We start from the raw sequence: 10,530 nt of genomic DNA, 5'->3' as shown, positions 1-10,530 counted from the left end.
GGATATCCCTGGTCTTGTAGTAATGATCCTTGGCTGGAGTTGAGGCTGAAGAGTTAAGTTTTTCTCTTTCATTCTGTTTCTCTACCCTGGAAGAATTAATTATTTAATTACTTGGATACTACCGTCTATAAACTGTAGTATCCTAGTGATGTGTGAAGCTCCCTAGCTAAAAGGCGGGTAGATATTCTTGTAAAGTCACTTCATTAGAAACTGATAAATTCTTATTGAATCACTAATAAGGTAGATTCCTCTCCCAGACATAAACTACAACAACCTGTTATCTAGAACCAAGTACTACCAAATTATCAAATTTGGAAATCTACTTTTTTTTTTTTATTTGACAATCATCCACTTTAATATATATACATATTTAGAGTCTGTACATGGTAAAATACAAAATAAAAGTGTTTCTTTATAAGTTACACAATTACACAGCTGCATTCACCTGTAGTTTAGCTGTCATTTAATTAAAAAAAGAGAAGCATTGTTGAGCCATTGTTATAATCATTGACAATAACCTTGGTATAAAACACCCATACAGAGTAAGTGTACAAAATAGTGTACAGTTCATATAAGCTGTGCAAAGACAGCAAAGTTCAGTTAAAAATCAAAGAGATGTATCCACTTTCCTCTGTCCACACCGTGGATAGGAGAAGCAAAGTGGAAAATAAGCACAAACGTGGGCAAGAAGGTGGGTTAGACAGTGCTTTGAACACAATATTGATGAATAAATTAGGATGAAAATCATAAATATATAAGATCTCCATTACACAGGGCATTCTTGCATTATACCTTCAAAGTAATTCCAGGTATTTCAAAGGATTTGTTGCACAAGAATGGTGCCATTTGGGGTGAGGAGGGAGGCAGATCTTGGTCTGAGTCCCTCAAGGTTATTTATTTTGGAGGAAAGTGTTGCTAGATCAGACAAGACTTCAGTAGCAGCTGAAGTAATACAGTAGCTGGAAATTCACTTGAAAGCTAATAGAAATGGTCATGCAATCCATATTGTATTTTTGATGATCTTTTTATCTGGGGGAAGAAGTTTCCTCTCCTACAGGGAAATTTCCCTTTCCTCCCTACTCTACAGCCAGGAGCTGCCTGTTGTCTGTTTTTTTGGAAGAAGCAAACTGCTGCTTCTTCCAAAAAAGATTGGTTGCTAAACATGAGCAACTATTGGTTGCTAAGCAGAGAGAGTTATGAAAAGTTGAGCAGATATTATGAACATGAAAACCCATACACAGGGCAACAAATGAGGAATACCAGTGGGAAGGAAGTCTTGCAGCTATTGTGATAACGAATCTGCACTGAAGAAGCATGTGGACATTGGGATGGGACAGCACCTCTTCAATTTATAGCACTCTGGTTTATTTACATCTTTGCAGTGTCCTCATGTGATGGTAGGTGCAGGCAAGTGATCTAAGATACTGTTATCTCCTCCTCTTCTTCTTCCCCTTCATCATCCTCTTCCTCTGAGTCTGAGAAGTCTGAAGGTTTGCTGGGGCTGCTAGAATGGGATGGAGAAGGAGATATCTGGGAGTCCAGTCTGTCCCTCAGGTGTAGATGTTCTGGGGACTGGTGGTAGGTTAGGGGATGCTGGGGGCTGGAGGGGCACACAGGGGGAACTTCCTCCTCCTCCTCCTCTCCTGAACATTTCTTGCCTACGTCACTGAGGTCTGGGTGAGGGTTGAACTTGGTGGGTAGGGTCTGTTCTCTGCAGCCACCAGAGGAGAGGAGCTCTCTTTCTTTGGAGTTCCTCCATTTCATCCTCCTGTTCTGGAACCAGATCTTCACCTAGGGAACAAAGCAACAAAGAAGTGAAACAGTTCCGTGAAATGGACCAGAAAAGGTGGTTTTGGCTGCACTCTCAAAAGCCTCTCAAATGCCCATACTAAAGTTAACAGGAGCCATAGAATCTGATCTTTGGAGGAGCCTAGGAGAGAGCGCAGGGGGAATCAGGCTGGTCTTATTCACCCAACTGGGAATCGTGACATTTTTGGCTGTGTCGATTGCCTGTAACTTGCTCTGGGTTTTCTCCCTTCTCCCATGCTTCTCTCAAGCTGCCCCCGGGGAGTGGTGGATCTTGGCTCCCCACACACCCTCTGCCCTCCTCCACCTGGCACCCCTCTCACCTGCGAGTCCTTGAGGCCCAGCTTGGCCGCCAGCTTCTTTCTGTCGGGTTTGCTGATGTACTTCTGCTTCTGGAACATCTTCTCCAGCGCCTTGCGCTGCACGTCGGAGAAGACAGCGCGGCGCAGCATCCCCCGGCGGGGCTTGCCCCGGGCAGCCAGCGGCCAGGAGAACGTGCCAGGGATGGGGACCACGGCGGAGGCAGCTGTGGGAGGGACACACGGCGCTGAGCGCAGCGGGACCGGCCCCCGCCATCCCTCCCTGCCCTTCCGGCGGGCACTCATCAACCTGGGGCCGTGAAAAGGAGCTTTAGGCTTAACCAACCGTCTTCTTTTCAGGCAGTGATCGCCGGGATTAGATCTATCAACTCAGATGTGGAAAATAGGTCAATGGTGGCCGGTTTTGTTGGGAGATTCAAAGGTCCCCGGCCTGAAAAGGCAAAGCTAGGCGTACCGGCTAACATAGAGGTACAATAAAAAAGCTCTCCCTCTCACTCAGAAGCATTTGATTTTTTTTTTTTTTTCAGATGCTTTTATCATTTCAGATGCTTTATTATGCTGGAGATGAAAATGAGGACTTTTCTGGTTCCGAACAAAACCGCTCCTCTTCAGATGCAGTTTTGATCAATCAGTATTCATCTTTCTATAATAATCTCTTCTCCCTTCTTCCCCCCCTGCTCCAAAGTTGGAGAACTCAATTCGAAGGCATGAAAAGTTGCAGCTAATTAGCACACTGCCTGGTTCCCAATCGCATTAGTATGATAAAAAAGGGCAGAGTTTCGCCTTAAAAAAAAAAAAAAAAAAAAAAAAAAAGGAGGGGGGGAACCTCCCCAGGAGAGACAGAGATGCTAATGAAGCGTGAATGGTAATTGTGTAGTAATGAACTAACAGAAAAAGACTGAGGACAAGCAGCTAACGCCATATATTATTGGAACAAAAGAGATTTACACTTTCAAACTAAACACAACGCCATGCCAGGCTCCTCGGGAGAATACTGATGGCACAATCGTCTCTTTCCCCAAATAATTTTCATTAAATGGACATGAAAAGCTATTTATAAAGCTCAAGTTGTTTTTGTTAGGCTATTCACATGCTGGAGAAAGGAAGCAAATTCCATTATCCAGAGGATGAATAGAAGAGCTTGGGTTATTTTTTTTTTTCTCTCTCTCTCCCTTTCCCTGTTTTCTTTTTAAAATCATAGCTTGCTTGTGTATTTCGATTTCAGTTTTTTTTTTAAATTGTTCTCTCAGCATCGTAATATTTCGGTGCTGTGGCAATCACAGCTCCGTGGCCTGCTTTCTCTCCTTTCCCGTGCTGTTTGACGGTGTAACCGGGAAGGTGGAGGACGGAAGGGTTAGTAGGCGGCCGAGGTGATGGAGCAGAGGGTAAGGACGCGCCGAAGGTGGAGCAGAGCAGTCACACCGCTCCCTGGACCCGCCCGTAACGCGGAAAGGTTTGGGGGACACCGAGGGGCTCGCTCCCGCTCCCCTCCCTCCCTGCGCGGGCGCGGAGCGCGGGCGGCGGGAGCTGACCGCTCCTCGTGGTGCTGAAACATCCACAGGGAGGGAGGGAGGGAGGAGGGAGGAGGGAGGGAGCGGGGACCCGCCTCGCCTCGGCACCGTGACAATCCCGGCTAATTTGCGGATCAGCGGGGGGAGCGGGCAGGGAATGTCAGGCAGTCACTGCCTGTGCTAAATCGGGCAGCAAATTGGCGCGACTGATGCTTGAATGTTGTACTCCCTCCAACCTCTGAACTGCAGCATAACCCCGCCGGGGGGAACGCAGGGACGGGGAAAAATCATCGGGCTGTGCCGGCAGAGGGGCCCGCCCGCACACAGGGACATTTCAAACACCTACCTGGGAAATAGGAAGATCTGAGAAAGGGCTGGAAGGATCCTTCAAAGTACGGAAAGGAGAAAGTCTTTGGCGGGACGCTCTGAAGCAACGTAGGGGAGGTTTCTAGTAAATAAATAAAATCAAATTAGTCGGAGGGTAGCCGCCAGTTGGATTCGACCGACGGCAAGGCTGGGTTCTGTCGCTCGGTTTGGAGACCAACGCTGTGGTACTTTTAGAAAAAATAAAAGAACGACACCGAATTCGGAAGGGCCGAGGGAAAGAGGCACCTTTGCTGGTTTTGCCAGCAAAGCGGCACCCGTGAGGACAGGGTCAGCCAGAAGACACGGCCAGTGGACCCCTCGTCCCTGGGACCCCTCCCTCCGCCTGCTCCTCCCGTCCGTCCCGGCCGCCGGCAGCTCTGCCCCTCGCCCTTGAAACCCGAGCGATGTCAGAGGGCTCTGCAGCTCGGGACTGGGTCCTGCCTCCCTTTCCTAAATAGGGTCCCTGCGCTGCCCCTCGGCCGTCACCCCCCTCCTGCGGACGGTGTGTCCCCAGGGCCCGGAGCCGCGGCCGGCGGCAGCTCGGGCACAGCCCCCTCTTACCGGCACGGGGCGTGGAGGAGAGGATAGCGTTGACTCCAAACTTCAGGAAAGTGGAGTCGTTGCTGGAAGTCTGTGGCGAACAGATCCTCCTGGAGCCGGCGGTGGTGGAGCTGGGGAGCTCCGGTGTCCCCGAATCCGTCCTGGCCGCCGAGACTGGGGGGGACATGCTGGGCGGGGGGGCAGTCCTGGGCAGGTAGCTGGTGGGCCTGCTGATCCGGATCAAATCTTCCACCAGGAAGCTGGAATGGCTGGAAAAAGCCGACTGCAGCGACTGAGGCAAGGTGAGGGAGGGGGTCGGCCGGAGGAGGCTGGGGTAGACGGCTGGAGGGGCGATGAGGCTGGGGAACATCATCGCAGGGGCCGTCCGCGGAGCCGGGCTGGGACCGCTCGCCTGCTTGTTTGTTTGTTTGCTTTTGTTTTCTGCTTTGCAAACCTGGGTTGGTAAAGATCCAGCCAGCGAGTCTGGCGGAGTTCTCTCTGCTCCTTCCTCATGGACCATGGGTTTTATAGTGGTCAGCCCCGCTGAGGCTCTTTCAAAAGTGACAGCCCCAACAATGGGGTTCAACAAAGTTCTCCACTTGAGCTTCATTCAGGGCGAGCTCCCGGCTTCTCCATTGGTCCGGGGCTGCAATTTATGATTGGATTAGACTTCATAAGCAACCGGGGCACAATGGCCCCGCCACAAAGAAAGTGTAGTCATCAATTTTGCATATTGACCGCCTCTTTGGAATACAGCGCTCCAAAGGCTCCCAGCAGGGTTTTGTTCAGAGGCAACACACACAGGCTAATTAAATGCCTATTTAAAAGTTTCAAATGACATCTTGCCTCATAGAAAGGGAATTATTTAAAGAAAGCACTAAATTTATTTGCCGCTCCCCTGCTGAGTTTAGGAAATAAATCAATAAATATTCATAGAAACTTATCTGCGGACTCTCAGAAAAACACGGGTTTTGTGGATTTCAAAATACAAATTAGAAAAAGTGGAACTAAGCTCTGTTGAGGGAGAAACAGGTTTGGAGAGTGGATCCCACAGTGGTTTGAACATATTCTGCTCCTGCTATTAGTATGAGGCAGAATTAGTGCGTGTAGATGGGGTTGGTTTTCTATCTGCACATCAAAGGTCGGGAATAAGGCATATTTGCCGTGCCAACCTCTCCTTTCAAGATCCGAGCTTCGGATCTTCGTGTACTTGTGTACAAAAAGTCTCGAGTACTTGTGTTCAGGAGAGGTTTGCCCAGACCGAAATGTGAGCCTTGGTGTTGCCGGTGAGAACTCTGCTCCCACAAAATCTGAGTATTGCACACAGGAGAGATCTAGGCACCCTTGTGGGACCAGAGCAACCCCTTCGGGGTTGGCAGTCTGCTGCTCCTCTGTAGCTTATCTACGTTCAAAATAGTGGGAATCACTACCCTCAAGCTGTGAAAATGAAGACAACTTTGTAGCATTTGGATCCTTTTGGCTGAAGTTATCCGAGCTCCTCTGGGCTGTGTCAGTGTCGGATGGCTCGAAGTAGCCAAATTCACCTTGATACCGCTTTTTATCTGCGCGTGTTTGCGGGATTTCGGAAGGTGTATTGCTCAGAAGGAAGGTGTCTCTGCGACAGAGCCCGGAGTCCCCTAACTGTGGTGCGAGGGACAAATGGCATCGTCTAACGGGAAAGTAGTAAATAGGGATTTTTCTGGCAGAGAGTTTTTGTTCGTGGCGGCAAATACGGAAATAGGCGCAAGTGTAGTTAGTTTCCTTTGAAGGTGCGTGATGAAAGCGACTATTGAGAGTGGTTTTACCTGATTTCTCTGTTAAAGACTATAACAGATGTGTTAAATGTCCTATGTTTTAAAAGCACCCTATTCAGCCCTTTGGTGTGTCTGAACCTTTGCAAGCAGAAGTGTGCAGCTCAACCATGCAGCCTTTATCCTATTAACCATGAACTAACTGTCACCTTCAGCTGTTTTCCCTTTTTACTTTTTAACACAAAGCTTTCTCAAAAATCTTATTAACCAGCTTTATTTCTCTCGATGGTTTTTGTCCGGACGTTTTGTGTTGATTATCTCCATGTCGATGCTTTAACCATTCAATAAAAGTGCATCTGCGATTTATATCACATTAGAGAAGAAAGAAAGTCTGTTAAACCTCTCCCTTGATTCAAATCAAAAAGTTATTTATTGGAGAGGACGGAATCAGCCCTGGAAGCCCTTATGATCCTGACAAGCTATCCCGGTGCTGTTCGCCGGCCCCCAGCAGACGAACACCTGCAGACCTGACTTGGAAGGTCCGCCGTCTGAAAGCGTCACTTTGAAATAAAACCTCGCTGGCGTTTTCCCTCCGCTCCCCAGTTTTGTAGGTCTTGATGCTTAGCAGGTAAAGAAAAAGGGGAAAGAAGGCGTGGGCAGAGCCCAGGGGGCTCGGAGGAGTCGTGCCACCTGCCCCTCGGCCCGCTGGGGCTCCGCGGTGCCGGGGGAGCGCGGCGGGGGCTGCCCGCCCTGCCCCGGGCTCAGCTCTCCCCTCGCCCCGGCCGGGGCGCTCCGCGGTTGTCTCAAGCCCCGTTTCTGCGTGGCGCTGCTCTCGGGGTGCTACTTCGCGAACCAGAGGGACGGTAGCGAATGGAAAACGCAAACGGGTCTTTGCTGTTTAATAAAATAATTAGCTGGCACCCCGCCAGCTCCCGGTCCCATCTCTGTACCCTGCTCCCTGCCCCTCTGGCAGCCGCCCCCCGATCCCGGCGTTTCCCAAATGAGCTCCGCCCGAGCTGTTCCGAGAACACTTCGTTTTTTACAGTCATTATACGTTTCCTTTGAGATGATTTACTCCTTTCTTTACATATACATTGGGGGCATTTTGTCTCACTATAGACCAACTGCTGCTAATTTCTTTGGTTTTAAAAAAGAGGGGCTGACATTTTCTGGAAGGTTGGGTCAAACACATGCTGGGGCACGCGTGGACCCGGTTCCTTGTGATGCGTCTGAGCACACTCATAAAGAATTCCTTAAGCACCACGGCAAAAGGGACTAGACATCTATTGAAAGGGAAGATAGACCATAAGAAACCAAGAAATCAGACGAAAGGATCTTATTTTAAGAGATCTCCTTTGGAAGTTTCTTTTCAAAGGCAGTGATCATTTAAGAGAAAGGGAATTCTAATGTCTCAGGATAAAACCTGTGACTAATGCCGTTTGACCTATGCTCGGGCAGTTTTGTGTTTCCTGCCATTCATTTTAATGTCGTTATCTTCAAATTTATTTCTTAAAAGTCACTCACTTTCTTTGTCACCGAAGGAAAAAAAAGGAGGAAAAGAGCCAAATTCAGAACTGCCGGTGGGTGGGGTAGGGAGGGGGAGGTGTGGGCTGCAGCTGCGTGTGTCCCGGTCCGAGGTTGGTAATCCGCATGAAATTGGGAGAGCCAGCACTTCAAATCCGGAGACCAAAGGGCTGGGCAGGGCCAGGCCGGCGCCCCCCGGCCGCTCGGAGCCGCGCTCGGAGCCCCATCGCTCTCCCGCATCCCCGGCCCTGGAGGCGGACGTCTCAATCACGGCCACGGCACGGCTCCACGCGGGACACCCTCTGCGGGACAGCCCCTGCCCCCGCCGGGCCCTTCCCGCAGCCAGGGGGAAGCCGAGCTCCTCGGCCCTCCCTCCCCAAGCCGGGAGCCGCTCCACAGGGGACCAGCCGAGCCCCACTCCGCCCCCGCTAGGGCTGCCCGGGGCCACGGTGCCCGCTCCTTCCTCCCAAAAGCTGCGGTGCAAACGTGCGTGTGAGCCTTTTAGGTTGTTTTCTTATCCCCCCCACCCCCCCTCCTTTTTTTTTTTTTTTTTAAGGGTTTTTTTTTTTTTTGTTTTGTTTTGTTTTGTTTTGTTTTTGGGTTTTTTTGGCTTTTTGGGTTTTTTTGGGGTTTTTTTTCAGCCGGAGAGGGGGAGGGATGCTCCTTCCCTGCTGTGTCTCAGCCCCCTGACGATGCTCATCGACCACGCCGGCAGCTTGAATGGAGGCTGCGGGGGCGAGGCTGTATTAAGACACCTAAGTCTTCACCTTTAGAATTCAAGCACAAGGAACAGTAACTATTGGTTCGTTCAAAGCTCTTCTAGATCCCCCCTTTTCTTGAAAATCCTTCTATTGTGCCAATCAAGCAGATGGTTTGCAGGAAATATAGCTTGGCCCCAGTGACCGAAACTAATTTTAACTAGCTTTCCAAGCCTGGCACGTTTGTTTTGCTCTTACAAAATAGCTAAAAAAACAGCTGGCAAGGGTGAATTAAACCCATTAAAGACACATTTATAAGAAATTATATTCACATAGGATGCTTGAAACCCCCCTAAGAGGGGAGAGATGAGTGCATTGAAATGAAAATGTCCCCGAGCACACTACCCTCCTTAACATCGCCTGAGAGTCTCAAAACATTTTACTAAATAGATTAACTTGACTATTGTTTTGCATCACATTTATCAGCTTCATTAAGTGAATAGCTGAACAAATATATTACGCATGCATGAAAAGCTCTTTTGGGGGCTGCCTTATTGTGTCCTCAGCCCTGACAGGTGGTTAACTGTGTTTCTCTCTCCTCTCCCCCTCTCTCTCTCTGCGCAAAGAAAGAGGGATCTCGGACAGAGTGCACAGCCCAGACTTGGCAAAGGGACCTCGAGGGGAGAGTTACTTTCTTTTCCCTCACCATTCATGCTGGCCAGCCCAGAGCACAGACAGCCTGAAATGGAACCAGATGATCTGATCATGTCAAAAGTAATTAACTTTAGTTTAGTCTCTGTGTCTTGCTCGCGCTTTACTAACTCCTTCCAAGCCCGTTTAATTTGCATATTTTCTTCCAAATTTGATTATTTTTGTCCATTGCATCCTTTTATCCTTTCCCCAACCTCCACCTTCATTTTAAAAAAATAATCTGGGGTTGAACAATCACTCTTCTTTCTTCTCCATTGATCTATCTAATAACCAACCATGCAACTTCCTTAAAAACAACTCCTTTCATGAGCTAAGATTGGCATATTTTGGAGATCTCAGATTTGCAAAATACAACATGATGGTTTATTTGTTGCCTCAATTTCATGATTTCTTGGCCCAGTGGAACCTTTCTGGGAATTGGACAGAGGCAGTTTGGATTTCAGATGTTGGTGGACAGGGTCCTGCTTGTTTCAGTTGTGGTTTCTGCCCCAAGGGTTTCCAAATTAGACTGTGCAGATCAAATGTGGAGGAGGATGACAGAATACCAAACTTCCCCTTTTATTTTCTCAAAAACGTGTTTCTCTCATGTTGCTCAAGTAGGTCAGAAGAAGTAAAAATCCTTTTGTCTTTCAAATAATTTCTTAAGAGTACTTCTGCCTCCTCACTGCAAATTGAATTGTCGTCCTTTGCTTATTGCAGTGGCAAATTTCTCTGCTGACTGATCCGCTGAAATCTCTTTGCATTGGGCACTTTTAAGTACTGTGACTTGAAACTTTCCCACTCATTAAGATCCAGCTCTGTTCCTCACTCTCCAGGTTATGACATGAAGGACAACTTTCTTTGGAGGACAGGACTCCCAGCACAATTCAGCAGGAGAGTGAGTATGTCTTGGGGTGGATTTTACAAAATCTGAGAGTTTGTCGTCACCTTGAACTGAGGGTCCTTGAGTCCACACACTCCCTGATGTCTGCCACAAGAATGGATTTAAAGGCTGCTCTCTACCCCTCTGCCTGATGGAACATCACACAAGGGCCTCTGTGTCTCAGAGAAAGAAGATAATTACTAATTGACTACCTATAGGGTAAACCCAGGACCTTCTCTTGTTTGTACATCTTTTCTTAAAAGGGCATCAACCCTCAACCCCTTGAATTCTTCCATGCCAGCCAGCTGATGCTTCACTTTCTTTGGGCTTAAGTCTCTCTGGGAAGGTTTAAGAGGGAGACTCAGAAGAGAGATGCTGATGAGAGCCCAAGTCCTGTAAGCACTTTTCCTAATGGAATGCCCTCCCCAAGCTATGTGCTGG

General features: G+C 48.6%; 1 protein-coding gene across 1 annotated transcript; it reads right to left on the bottom strand.

The window, feature by feature from the left end:
- Positions 1-456: 456 nt before the first annotated feature.
- Positions 457-4,916, bottom strand: DBX1 (developing brain homeobox 1). Its single transcript, XM_041461863.1, has 4 exons — positions 4,565-4,916; positions 3,984-4,085; positions 2,130-2,332; positions 457-1,791 (listed from the first exon to the last, which is right to left on the bottom strand). The coding sequence occupies exons 1-4, from the start codon at positions 4,914-4,916 to the stop codon at positions 1,417-1,419; spliced, it is 1,032 nt and encodes a 343-aa protein (XP_041317797.1). The 3' UTR covers positions 457-1,416.
- Between the last annotated feature and the right edge of the window lie 5,614 nt (positions 4,917-10,530).

The sequence above is a fragment of the Pyrgilauda ruficollis genome, unplaced genomic scaffold (genome assembly GCF_017590135.1).
Source record: "Pyrgilauda ruficollis isolate IOZ18807 unplaced genomic scaffold, ASM1759013v1 scaffold156, whole genome shotgun sequence".
NCBI lineage: Eukaryota > Metazoa > Chordata > Aves > Passeriformes > Passeridae > Pyrgilauda > Pyrgilauda ruficollis.
Note: the sequence above shows the minus strand (reverse complement) of the source record. Positions and strands in the feature narration are given on the sequence as shown.

Coding starts and splice junctions, on each gene's coding strand:
- DBX1 (XM_041461863.1), bottom strand. CDS start 4,916: ATGATGTTCCCCAGCCTCATCGCCCCTCCAGCCGTCTACCCCAGCCTC. Junction 2,333..3,983: donor CAGATCTTCCTATTTCCCAG/GTAGGTGTTTGA, acceptor TCCCTCCCACAG/CTGCCTCCGCCGTGGTCCCC. Junction 1,792..2,129: donor TGGGCCTCAAGGACTCGCAG/GTGAGAGGGGTG, acceptor TTTGTTCCCTAG/GTGAAGATCTGGTTCCAGAA.